At 41.8% G+C, this 14,188-nt stretch overlaps 1 protein-coding gene across 3 annotated transcripts in view; it reads right to left on the bottom strand.

The window, feature by feature from the left end:
- RPS6KC1 (ribosomal protein S6 kinase C1) overlaps positions 1 to 14,188 on the bottom strand; it is a 1,896,815-nt gene that overhangs the window by 491,556 nt on the left and 1,391,071 nt on the right. For all 3 annotated transcript variants that reach the window (XM_044055506.1, XM_044055508.1, XM_044055507.1), the window contains 2 exons: positions 1,215 to 2,855; positions 851 to 940 (listed from right to left, as the gene is read on the bottom strand). In XM_044055506.1, coding sequence (XP_043911441.1) covers positions 851 to 940; positions 1,215 to 2,855 — 1,731 coding nt within the window. The remainder of the gene's footprint in view (positions 1 to 850; positions 941 to 1,214; positions 2,856 to 14,188) is intronic.

Raw genomic sequence — 14,188 nt, 5'->3', positions numbered from 1 at the left:
TTGTTCGCTTTCAGCTGCAGGTCAAGGATCAGTTTAACCAGGGAGTAGAGGCAAAATTTTAGTCCTACCACCCCTTGTGCCAGTTTCAGGCTCATTCTTAAGTCCTTAATAGTCTTAAGAAATACCAAAACTGACTTGCACTTCAGTCATTCAATGTCTCTGAATCTGCCTTATTTGTGGTAGTATTCATGGCACCTTCAAAAGTGACAATTTCATTTTCTAAGTATGAATGGCTCCAGAAGCTGCTTTAAAGAAAACTGGCTACCTTAAAGCAGCAGTGGCACTTGGATTAGGTCCTGAACTGCTAATTAGGCTATGAAACAGTAAAGGAATACAACAAGCAGAGGAAATTTCTGTATCTGTTTCGCCACATAACAGTGCTACTACCAAAACTATTGGCAGTTAAAGAATTACTTTACGAAAATGCAGCTTTCTACAAGCTGGCTTGAAGTGTTGAGCTTTACTTTTAGCTGAATCATGCAAATTGTAAAGATTTTCTTAAATCCAGTAGCACTCTCTGAGGTGAGCTAAATAATACAAGAACTTTCAAGTGCTCTGATATCAAAACTGACTACATACTATCTGTCAATGCCAAATCTAAAAGGTATTTTGATGGTATTTTCCTTTAAGTCATTTAGGTTAAAAGCTGACAAAAACAGTGATCAAGACAATACGTGCTCAACTCTCATTACTGAATAAAACAAAAAAAAAAAGAGACAGAGAGCGTGTGTGTGTGTGCGTGTGTGTGTGTGTGTGTGTGTGTGTGTGTGAGAGAGAGAGACACTACACAAGGAAACTGAAGACTGCCATTTCACTTTAGAAATAAAACATTTTGGGTGATTGCTCTAACCTGGGGCACAGTACATTCTCTCTATGGCACTGCTGTCACAGGAATCTTCAACCTCACTCCACCTGCTGAAATATGTTAGCTGAATGTGTCCTAAAAACAAAACGACAGGAGAAATCAAAACATTTTTTCCTTTCCATTTTTTATGTAGACGTGAACTGTAATTACTCCTTTTGTAGCTAAAAACAGTATCATTAAGAATAATGGCATCATTAAGTACTAGAAGCTATTACTGTGGGTGAATTCACTGCATTGATAATGAGGCTTTAGACAGGAAATGAAGATACTAATTACAGGATAAAACGCCTACTCAGTTAATTGGAGGCAACAGTGAATAAAAAGAAATGCATTTGCAGAAGTTCCTGACCTCTATCATTCAATAAGATGTTGTTTGGGTTCAAATCACGGCATACAATTCCTTCTCTATGCAAAGCATCAAGGGCTGCAACCATCTCAGCCGCCCACCTCCGAATGCAGCTCTCAGGAATGTGCGCCTGGGAGACCAGTGCTAGACTTTCATCAAGTTCCTTAAAGATACGAGAAACTTCCCGGTCTTCAAGTCTGCCTTCGACAGGCCTCTGGTCCTCACCTTCAATAATCTGCATTTTGCCGGTGCAATACACTTCGTCTGCTAACAGTAGTGTTTTATTATTCTTGCTTTCATTATTCTCATTTCCTTGGTGAAAGAAAGTGCTTTCTTTCTCAAGATGTAGTTCTTTGGCAGTGGATATTTTAAGGACTTCTGGAGCTGTGACAGCTGACTGTAATGCAGCAAAAGCTGTCTCGGGTCCTTGGGAACTGTAGCCCACTGTATTAACAGTATTTACAGTGTCACTGTCAATATTAGATGCAGTTTCTGCTATACAGAGGTCAGAGCTTCTGTCAACCATGGTTTCAAACAACTCAGCAGCTCTAGCTTTAGATAACTGCTGCACTTTTGAAAAACTATCAGGAGTGCTATTCAACAATAGTACATCATCTGCTATGGACCCTTGAAAAGTACTGGTCTGGTTGATACCATGATTCCACTGCAGAACATCAGGTGCCTCAAATAATTTACTGTCTGAAAGGTCAGCTTCTTTGTTAATGAAAGTTCCAGAAGGAATGAGCTCATTCACCTCTGCCACTTCTGAAACACCTGGTAAGTTTACAAGAAGATCTGGTCTGCCCTCATCACAACTGATTGCATCACCTGCAGCATCCTGGAATGATATAACTGGTACAGAGTCACTGGAGCTTTTGCTTAAGGTATCATGAGGTGAGATGTTTTTGCTGAATTTTACTGTCTGGACTTCTAGACTGGTCTGATCATCAGAACTATCATGGTCAGTCAAGAAAGGAAGCAGCTTCTGAGTTTCAGTTTTCATATTGTACAACTTTTCACCTAGTTCTTGACCAAGATCACCAGTACTGTCTTTACTGTCTATCCTAAAGAATTCCATAGGACTGTTCTTGAACTTGGTCAAGGAGTCTGACATCTGGGTAGGGCTAGCTATTTCATGTTCTGTATCTTCACAGAAGAAATTAATTTCCTGAGAGGTAAAAGGGGAGATGAGACTGTCAATGCTAACTGTAGAGTGCACTTGCATATTATCTTCAATTTCCTTACTGCTAGTAATGTCAACTTCAGAATGCAATGAGGGCAGTTCAGGTAAAGAATCAGGCTCAAATGTCTCCTGTTCATATTCCTTGCACAGAGTTAAGTAACTGGTTGTACACTCCTCATCTGAGGTTGATCCAGAGTCCAAATGAACATGAGAGTTGTCCTGTCCATCTTCCTGAGTGCTACTATCATCCTGAGAACTTGGAGTGAGACTGGTCTTTAATGGGAGAACTTCATGTGCTTTCCCACAATGACTTGCCTCTGAGTCAATGCTGCTGCCACCCATGTTAAGCTGCTCAATATGAAGGCACTCTATGGAATCAAAATGCTGAGTTTCTGGAACATTAAAACTCTCTTCCATACTTCTGTTGAAAAATCTGCTCAAGTAGGACCACAGTTTACCTCCTGGTGTAACAAAAAAAAAAAACAATTAGAGAAAATAAACAGCAATTCAAATAAACTTATGGCATTAAAAAGAATCAAGCAAGAATTCACAAAGAACTAAGAGTTATAAAACCTACTACTATCATGCTGCAGTTTCATGAACTGTTGCTACTGATGAAAATGATGCCTGTATGCACACAGACATGTTCTTGGACATCAAACAGAAGATGTGTGCCAACAAATGTCAGTCTCTGTGCAGTGTGAGGGTTAGCTCAATCTCACCGGTTCTAAGACCATGGTATTCAGAGTATAACACTTTACACTAGTCATGTCATTCATATCTTAAAAGTCTTTTAATACAAATTCTAAACGCCGAGGTGTACAGTGGCTGAGAATACCAAACACTGCTATAAGAAAACAGACAATGTTTTTTTTTTTTGAAACACCCTTTTTTCAACTTGAAATATACTTTGCTATATTTAAACAATATTTGCTCTCCTACTGTCATGCAGATTAAATAAATTTGCTGTAAAAAAAAAAAAAAAAAAAAAACTGAGATTTACAAATAATTGTATGCTCCATCCAGACAAGTATGATAAAGGATACTTAATGTCACAAAGCATCAGTCCTCACTTAAGCCATTTGTTCTTACCACTAAGCCTCTCCCTATCAGCCAGGCCCATTTATGCCCCTAGTGAGGCCAAATGCTGGTCACTGGAGACAGTCATACAAACAGCCTCAGTGGTGGTTTGTGCCCTAACTAGCACCAAAGGTGTTTTCCCGTACTGACCTTAAAACTTCCCCCTGGGCAAGGGATTAGAGACCCAATATTTCCACTCCCATAAACTACAGTAAGAGCTGCTGCATTCACTGGTTGCTGAATACCTGTCCTCTGGTATGTCCTTCAGATGCACCCCCCCCTCCCACACACACACACACACACACACACACACACACACCAGCTCCAAGAGGCATTCATGCCACTGATCGAACTCAAGTCTCCAGGGCCATAGTCAGGACTTCACTCCTGCAGAGGTAATAGAGCTGGCTATCTGTTCTTTGATACTCTTTAAGAAAAGGCTATGTCAGCCACAGTACATCACCTTTAACTTAAAAGGATTACGAGCCATTGCAATGAAGTGAATTTCTGCTCAGTATTAATGACATACCAGAGCTTGCTTTTCAAGTAGCAGTCTAAGTCCTGGAGATTATGCAAATCCTGTCTGACCTTTATCAAACGTGAACTTTTCACAACATTCTGAGGACATTATTTCAAGCCATTTGAAGCTGGATTATAAATGTAGGAGACTTAATGCAGAAGTTACAAAGGTTTGACATGGAGATGGGCTATCCCTTACAAGATAGTTTTATGCCACGTGAACAAGCATCTTACTATGAAATGTCAATGGAAAAACAATGCAAAAGAAAATGTTTGACATTTTTGTTTCCTGAACAGTTTAGGAGATAATGAATTTTTAGCTGCAAAGTGAAAACTATTTAAATGCATTTTTCCATCACATATGCAGTGAGGAAATGGAAACTACACCTCACAAACCTAGCCATACTAAGTAAACTGCTCTTATGAAATATCAGATGCTCAGCTGTCACTCTCAATGCTGCCTATTTTCCTCGTTTGTTTTCCATCATAAATGGCAATGGGGTTAATCAAACTGAATGCTACACCAAAGTCCAGTAAGCCTGTGTAAAACTGTACATACTAATAACATCTAATTATTATGACATGGTTTTGAAATTATAACAACTGGGTTTCTATACTGCAAAGTCAAGCACTGTACAGATACATGTATCACACCTCTCAACCTGTTAGTGGAAGAAATCTGACACACCCTAAAACAATGGGGGTAACGAAGGTCCAACAATAGACAGATGTTAAATATTGACTGCTCATGCAAACTTAGAAAGCTGCTAGAATAACAGGATTTGTGTTAGCTTGAATTTCCTGAAGACTATGAAGTCCGAATCTCAGTTGTACTGTATGTCATTATTTAATTACTCCAATCCTCAGTGATTTGCCAGAAAGCCACAAATTGTATGAGGAACAGACTAAAAATATGAAAAAAATGTGGACATTCTGTGAAAATCTGGACAGCTGAAAGGTATGACAGGTACCAATCAAGATAAATATTTGAACCATTACATTTTCATTATCAAACACAGTCAAAGGCAAACAATATAAGTTCTTTGTTTTTCCCTTGAACTATTTGTCTGAATGTTTCAGGCAGGGGAAAACAAAGTGACTCTGATTACCACAAAGACAAGTAGCTTATTCTCACATGTTTAAAGCATATACATACACATCTACAGGACAGTACAATCTGTATAAAAATAATGCAGTGCTCTGCAAAGTATTACTTTAACATAATACATTCAGCTGGGAAAGCAGTGAAAACTGTCTGCTTACTTCAGCTGTTAGCAAAGCTGACTTTTATTTAGTAGGTTGTGGCTTCTACCTGCACACAGACGGTGAAAGAAGATGTGTTCACCAAATTTTCAAGCAAGACTAGAGCCTGAGCAAGACTGAGTCATTAACAGTTATTCCTGATATGGCAACAAAAGGGGTTTTCTTTACTTTTTCTCCTGCAAATTCACTAGGAAATAGTTGAGGTCCTGCATCTCTTGTATCCACTTAAGTTACAACTGAATGAACCCGGGCTGCTCTCTTGAATTTTAGAAAACACAAATACTAGTCCTTATTGAAAGCTGGGCTAGTAGAATGTCTTTGCCTATGGCATTCATGGTTGGTCTGGAAAGAAAGAGGGAAATATTATAGGACCAAAACAGGAGGGAATTAATTTTCTTCTCTGCACCGAACTCCAAGTGGCTGCCTCCAAAATATCTTTGGTAGGAACTCCTATGAGGAAAGCTGTAGAGGTAGCTGTGGCCCTTGTGGAGTGGGATCGGATGCCTGTAGGCACAGATTTACCATGGAAGGAGTAACAAAAACGTATGCAGTGGCCTATCCATTTTGAAGCTGTCTGTTTGGAAATTGGCTTCCCTTGAGCTCCTACAGCATAGGACACAAAGAGTTGTTCTGATTTCCTGAACGGCTTTGTTCTGTCCAAATAGTAATGCAGCTGTCTATGGATGTCTAAGGAATGTAGCAGCCTTTCCCCTTTGTTTTGAGGATTGGGGTAAAAGGTAGGTAAGTGTATGGCCTGATTTAAAGCTACCCTGGATACTACCTTAGGCATAAATGACGGGTTGGTTCATAGGGAAACCCTGTCCTGATGGAAGATGAGAAAGGGCTGCACAGCCATGAGGGCTTGTAATTCCGAGACCCTATGAGCTGAGGTAATAGCCAGAAGGAAAGCTGTTTTCCAGGACAAATATTGTAAATCTGTTGAGGCAGCTGGTTCAAAGGGAGGCAATGTCAATTTTTCCAGTATGTAATTAAGATCCCAGGCTGGGATTGGTTGTTTCCTTGGAGGTCTTATATTCTTAGCCCCTCTGAGGAACTGTCTTAAGAGTGGGTGAGAGAATAAGGGTGGATCAGTGTTGTATTCTGCAGAAATGGCTGAGGCATGGATTTTAATGGAGGAGAATGACAGTCCACTGTTCAGCAGCTCAGTTAGATACTGTAATATCTGAGGCAAATTCAGCTTTCTAGGATCCTGGTCCTTTTTCTCATTCCAAGCGCAAAACCGTTTCCATTTTGTGGCATAAGCTTTTCTAGTAGATGGCCTTCTGGCTTCCAAAATGACATCCTGTACTTCCTTGGAGAGTAGGGTCTGTTGTGGTGTTAAGGAATTTTCCATGCAGCCAGATTAAGTGTTTTCAACTGACTGTGAAGAGTTTTGTAGCTGTGCTGAGTCAGAAGGAGAGGCATTAGAGGTAGGGTCCAGGGAGGAGAATGTGTTAGGCTCCTCAGGAGTGGATACCAGTGTTGTCTTGGCCAGTCTGGAGCAATCAGTATCATCTTTGGTCTGTCTGCTCTTGTTTTCAAAAGCACCTTGGTCAGTAGAGTAAGAGGTGGAAAGGCGTAAACTGTCCGTGCTGCCCAACTGAAAGAAAGGGCGTCCACTCTCCAGGCCTTTGGATGAAATGCCCTTGAGCAGAACTTTGTTAATTGGTGATTTTTGTGGGAGGCAAAGAAATCTATGTCTGGCCTTCCCCAGGCTTGGATTATCTTTGTAAACACCTGAGGATGCAACTTCCATTTGTGAGGGTCTGTCATATTTCTGCTTAGATTGTCTGCCAGCGTGTTTTCCATACCTGGCACGTACTGTGCTTGAAGCTCGATTTGCCATTCTAGAGCCCTGTTCCAAAGTGACATGGCCAGCCTGCATAGGGGGTATGAATGTGTTCCTCCCTGTTTGTTTATGTACCACATTACTGTGTGTGTTGTGTTTATAATTGCCCTGGATGCAGGAGGTACTTGAAAGCTGTAATTGCATTTATCACTGCTAGCATTTCCTTTTGATTGATGTGAAGGTGCTTTTCCTTTTGGGACCATTTGCCCTGAATGCACCTGTCTGTCATGTGTGCCCCCCAGGCGTAGTCTGAGGTGTCTGTTGTGATGACTTGATTTGCTTGAGGCTTGCTGAATGGTAGACCTGCGTTTGTTTGGCATGCTTGAGCCCACCATAGAAATTCCTTTTGTAAACATGGAATTAGTGGTATTATTGTTTCCAAACTGTGGCTGTGTTGAGACCATAGGTTTTTTAGGTACCATTGAAGTTTCCTCATATGCAATTTTGCACATGGGATTAGAAGAATGCAAGATGCCATGAATCCCAGCGCCTGCAGGATTTTCCTTGCAGTTAGCCTGGTACAATTTGCTAGTATCTTGAAGTACTGAGTTAGTTGCCCCTGTTTTTCTGGCGTAAGATAGGCCATCTGGGTGTTTGTGTCCAAGTTGGCACCCAGGAAAATTATTTTCTGAGATGGTGTTAGCCTGGATTTCTCTTTGTTGACTGTGAATCCCAGAGAATTTAATAACTGTATTACATAAGCCAGATGCTCCAGAAGTATGTGCTTGCTGTCCGCTTGGATCAGGCAGTCGTCCAAATAAGGGTATATTTGTATCCCTTGAAGTCTGCAGTAGGCAATTACTGATGCCAGGCATTTCGTGAATACTCTGGGCGCAGTAGATAAGCCAAAGGGCAATGCAGAGAATTGAAAGTGGATTGAACCTGCAAGAAATCTGAGGTATCTTCTGCAGCTTTGTCTGATTGGGACATGCAGGTATGCCTCCTTGAGGTCCAATGTTACCAGCCAAGACCCCTTGCTCAGCATGGGAAGAAGCTGCTGTAAGGTGAGCATCTTGAATTTTGGTACTAGTAGAAATGTGTTTAGGATGGATAAGTCCAAAATGGGTCTCCAATCGGTTCCCTTCCTTGGCACCAGGAATAGTCTGGAATAAAAACCGTGACCTTGTTCGTGAGTAGGTACCTCTTGAATAGCTTTCATGTCCATGAGCTTTGAAAATTGTATTTGAGCCTCTGCCCTTTGATTGTGTGGCAGGTTCGGCATGCCTCTCATTTTTGGAAGAGTGCGAAAATGAAATCTGTAGCCTCTGTTTATAATGTCCAGGATCCATTTGTCTTTTGTGACAATATGCCAATTTTTTGAAAATAATGCCAGCTTTCCTCCCAAGGGTGCTGCCACTTGAGCCTTGTTTGGCATGCAAAGGGGAAAGTCATTGGGTTTGTTTTCTGTATTGCTGTGCATTGTCTTCGCCACCTCTTGATGCTGGAGGTTGCCATTGTCTGCCTCTATATGATCCTTGAGATTGTCCTCTGCCCCTTCCGCGTCTGTATCTACCTCTTTGGGGCTTGTCCGTGGCTGGAAAGGACCAGTTTTTTGTAGGCCAATTTCTACTAAAACGTGGTGGTTGTACCTGTAGAAAAGCCTTAACAGTTTGCATAGATTTAGCTTTTTCTTCCATTTTCCTTAGTATTTCCACAGCATTAGTACCAAATAATACATCCTTTTGTAAAGGAGCATCTAGTAATTTAGCCTTGGCATGATCAGGCAGGGTTTGTTCCCTAAGCCAGGCATGTCTACGAATGACTGATCCTGTAACTTGCAGCTCTACTTGAGGCCTCTAGAGCATCATAACCACATTGCAAGGTGTGCTTACCCACTTGTTCTGCACTATGCATCATGTCCTGCAACTCCTTCCGATCTGGTTGTTCAGGTCGTGACATTTTATTCTTTAATTGTGATAACAGAAACTGCTGATATTTAAGCATATGGAACTGACAATTTAAGGCCCTCATGGCTAGAGTGGCCGAGGTATATACCTTTTTTCCCCACCTTTCTAAGGATCTACACTCTCTTTCGGAGGGTAATGGATTCTTAGCAGTAGAGGCCTTCATTCCCTTGGGACCCTGAGAAATGGTTTCTGGGTCGGCATTATGGCTTTTGTAAAGAAATTGGTGTGAGTTAGGAACTCTGTAGTACCTTTCAGGCTTGACTGGGGCTGGAGGCAGGGAATCCAGATTAAGGCAAGCCTCCGAATAAACATAATCAAGTATGTCCAAAACAGGAGGTATCGCCAGAGGCCTGTGCTGAGGTAGTAGAAGAAATTCCCTAAGCCTTTTCTTTGAATCTGAAAAAACCTGGCCTACCCAATGGAAGTGTTCCCTCAAGGTATGCAAGGTTTCCCCGAATGAGAAATCCTCTGGGGGGGATACAGAAGGAATGGACTGTTCTGCATCAGAATCTTCAAAAGGGGAGTACGAATGCTCCTCTTCATCAGAATGTTCTGAAATAATGGAGCCCTGGTCAGAAGAGGGAGATTCTTCCTCCACTCTGGGTCTCTTGTCCAGTGGGGGTTGGGAACCCCTGATAAGAGTAATAAAATCCTCAGCCATTTTGAGCATCTGCTTTTTAGGCATGGGGCCTGTAGATGGGCCCTGTGCAACAGGCCTCTGGGAGTGCATGGCTGATTTAGACTTAGTAAAGGCCTTGATGGAAAAGGAAGAAGAAGGTCTGAAGACACCATGGGTGGAAGTAGATCTGTCCACATTAAGAGGTTCAACACTCACAGTGGCTTCGGTAGCTGTAGCCAGGGTGTGGGTCGAGGAACCTGCGGTCTCGGGTACAGAGGACACTGCCAGAGAAGCGTCGTCGGTAGTCAGGGGCTGCATAGGCGCCTCACTGAGAACCGGCCCACATGTAGCCGGTCTTGGCGTGGTGTCGGTTGAGGCCGTGGGCCTCGCGTGTCGGTCTTTGTCCTTGCGTTTTTTTGGGCAAAACGGTAGTCGGAGTCTCCGACGACATTTTATAGTTAAAAGCTTTACCAAAAAAGTGCTGGGCGAACTCCGCCCGATGCTTAATAGTGCGTTTATTAAAGGTAGCACAAAAGCGACAGCCCGAGACGTTGTGGTCTGGGCCTAAACAAGGAATACAGAGGGAATGGAAATCCTTATGCGGTATCTGCTTCCCACAAGAAATACAATTGTTAACTTTGTCTGACATCGGTCTGAGGCAAGAAAAGTTTCCCCAACGGGGTACTTAGCTTTAAAGAAGACTTCTGTTTCCAAATTTTCGTAATTTCAGGAGCTGGCTGACCGGCACTTGCGAACTGCTTCTGCTTCGGGCACCGCGAGGCAAAAAAGACTGAAGAAAATGGCGTCAGCTGTGTCTTATATACCCCTGACACACTGACGTCAGGGAAGAAGGCGACAACAACCGACACCGGACCTAGACTTTGGAATTTGGCCGACCGAGGACCCGCCTGACGGCAGGAGAACCCATATGTAAGGACTGCAGCTGTATGCACGATGAACATCAAAGATGGCCTGTAGTAGTAGTTGTATCACTTTGGAGGTTAAGTTTGAGTGAAATAAGACCACATCATCAGCATGAAGTGAGAGAGAGAGAGAGAGATTAGGTAGGTCAACTGGCAGTTTATTAATGAAAATGAAAAAAAAAAGGGGGGGACAGAAGCTCTGAGGGACTCCTTTAAGGACAGGGGTGGAAGGAGAGAAGGTTCTGAAACTGAACAAGGAAGTATTGACTGGAAAGATACTTTTTTAAATCAGGGAACTGTATCTGGATTAATTTCAGTTTCAGTTAGGTGATCTATGGTTATGGTCAACTGGCCCAAAAGCTCTGGTGAGATCAATAAAGATGGATCCAGTGAGGAAGCTTTTGTCCACAGCCACGAGGATGTTATCAGTAAGTGTCCAGAGTGCTGTGGAACTGCTCCTACCAGCCCAAAAACCATGCTGTTTTGTGGATAGTAGATTATATTATATCTGGAGATGTAATGGGTAATGTAACTGCAAACTAATTTTTCAAGGATGTTACCATGTATGGTAAGAATTGACATGCAACAGGAGTCAGTGGTGTGGGATGCATTAGTTTTTTGAGGGAGAGGTTTAAAAATGGCTGTTTTCCAGATATTAGGCATGATGTTTTGAATTAGGCAGAGATTATAAATGTCAAGAAGGGGATGGGTTATGAAGTCTTTACACAGGAATAAGAACAATGGACGATGATTATCAGGACCACCAGACGAGTACGTTTTTAATTCTTCAATTAGTGGTAGTACATGTTTACCTTTGATTTATTTGAAATGGAAAGTGGTAATATGGGGAGGAGAGAGTTTAGAGGAATAAGAAGGGTTATTAATTGAATCAGGGATGCGGAGTGTACTGAAGTGGATGCTAAAATCAGCTGCTGTGAGGTGAGATGAGGAGTGGGTGTTAGCTGTATTATTATGGCATGTTAGGCAGTTGACTTCTGCCAATAATTTTTTAGGTGAGTTGAGAAAGGATGACTGATGTTTTCTCATAAGGTGACTTTTATGTTGTCTGACTGCTTGTTTAGCCACATTTCTTAGCTTAGTATAGTGCTGCCTGGAGGGTGAAGATGGGTTGTTTTTCCAAGTATGCCAGGCATTGTCCATGAGACTAAGGAGGCATTTGAGCTCGTACATGAGCTAGTTGTTTTGGGGGGAGTTATAGAGCCCTGTGATTTTAGGAAAAAATGAGTCCTGGAGGTTAGTGAGAATTTGAATGAATAGAATGCTGCAGTGATTAGGGTCAGTATAAGAGAGGATAGGTGACCAGACTAATGAGGCTAAAGTTGTCTTTAGTTTGAGAATGCTGCACTGAGATTTGTTCCGGAATGATACAAGGGAGGGAGGGATTTTGCTTATGTAGTGACAGATACTGAAGCTGACTGGATAATGATCAGTGAAGGAATGGGATGAATAAGAATTTGGGAAATAATGTTAAGAGCATTAATAATAATAAGATCAAGATGTGAGTGATGAGAAGAGTTAGGTTTTGGTCTGGTGGGTTCAGTGACTAGCTGTCTGAGTTTGAAGTCATTAAGAATTTCCAAGATATTGTTCTAATTAGCGGCAAGAAGACTGAGGTAACAGTCCCCTATTAAGATGAAGTTTTTGACTTTATTATTACTTTGGAGGTAATTTCAAGCAGAAGGATTTTGAATTTAGCTAAGTCATCAGAAGGAGAGATGTAATTGATAGCAAGATAAACAGGAAAGTTGTTAGGGGAGGGTACTCAGAGAAGCAGCCAGTTAGGAAGACAGTCTGAGGTAGTGTTGCTTTCAGATAAGAGTTGGGTGCTTAAATCAGATTTAAAAAGGAGTAGTGTTTCACCACCAGATCTAGAACTAGGTCTCCCATCAAGACAATAGTTGTACCAAGGGAAGAAATGGTGGATGGAATGATCAGTGGGTTTGAGCCAAAATTCTCTTACAATTATGAAGTCTGGGTGGTGGAGGGTTAAAACTCTGTTTAGTTGATCTGTTTTGTTCTTGATACTTTTGGTGTTAAGATACACAATGAAAGTGATGGGCAAGTGTTAGGTTCAATGTTGCTGCATAGCAGCAGGAAGAATATTATGGGCTGAACTTATAAAGGAATAGGGGTAGTTTAAGGGAGTGGCTTGTAAGGGATGGGTTGGCAGAATAAGCAAGTGAGAGTGGATGGTGACATGCAATGAAGAGTGTACAAGGGTGGGGACAGGGTTGGGCGAGGTGCATACTTGGGTATATGAATAGGGAAGTTGAATGGAAATTACTGAGATAAGAGAAATACAGATTTTTAAGAGATGTATGAGAGGTACATTTCCACTCAGTAGGGGAAGAATTCCTATAGCTGTGGGAGGAAGAGCAAGGCAAGAAAAAAAGGAGAGTGTAAGTTGAAATGAAAAGAGGGGAGGACATTTCAAGAGAGAGGAAACCCCCCAAGGATATTTTTTGGGGGACACATAGAAGAGTCTGAAAAGGCTCAGACATGCAATGAGGAAATTAAATGTGCCTGGCAGTCAGTGATTATGAATGAGAGAAGAGTGGTGGCAGAGGATATGTACATTCACTACCGTAGCTACATACTGTTCTCCTTCTATGTTTAATACTGTAACTATACACTGTGCTCCTTCATGCTGCAATTATGATGTAGGCAAAAATGAGAGGGAATAGAATGGAATAAAAGTGTGTGTTTGGGGGGGGGGGTGGCTGGAGAACTGGGAGTGAAAGGAGATGAAGCAGCTAGGAAAACACACCACTGTATGAATCAATCAGTTTGCGAATTTGCAGAAGACTCAGCAAACAGAAGAGCAGGAAACCCTCCAAACTAGGAAAAAAAATCTTTGAAATTGTTGTGCAATGGAGGCAAGTAGCAGCAAATTGTGTCAAAAAACACTAGAATGGGGGGAATTCTTTGTAAAGAATAAATGTGAAAGATTTCAGGAAATCAAGTAAAAAAAGATTAGAGAAAAAATGGGGAGGGGGCCTAGGCAGGCTCTTGCAAACTCCACCCAAAGATCCACTTAAACATATCAGTGAAGAAGACACAAATGTAAACTGACCAGAAATGTCAGGCTACAACATTGTTAAATTGATTTGCTATGCAGTTAGTAAAAACACTAACCTACCAATGTTGTTGTGTCTTTCGGCTTATCCCGGTTAGGGGTCGCCACAGTGGAACTCCGGTCCGCTAATGTTTGGTAGTGGATTTTTATGTGCCGAGTTACCAGCCCTGATGCACAACCTTCAACGAAGGCACGCCCATTCACGCATGCCTCCACAGAGAAGACGCTCTAGCTGAGAATCAAACGGGACAACGTCTTGCTGTGAGGCGACAATGCTACCGCAGTACCACTACCACGGACAAAAACACTAACCTGCCAATAATATAGTACCGCGGATAAAAACACTAACCTGCCAATAATATAGTAAAACAGGGTCTTTGGCAGTATTAAACTAAGGATAAGGTGTAAAAGTAGAGTGGAATTTTGTATGTTTTTCAGTCTTAGCAATGGTGTATGATCCTTTCTTCAGTATGACCAATCATTTCATAAGACTTACACAAGAAATAGAGGTAAGTGGAAGATATCATGCAGAACTAA

The sequence above is a fragment of the Protopterus annectens genome, chromosome 1.part2, assembly GCF_019279795.1.
Source record: "Protopterus annectens isolate FY-2018-M chromosome 1.part2, PAN1.0, whole genome shotgun sequence".
Taxonomy (NCBI): Eukaryota; Metazoa; Chordata; order Ceratodontiformes; family Protopteridae; genus Protopterus; species Protopterus annectens.
This window is presented reverse-complemented; position numbering and strand designations above follow the sequence as displayed.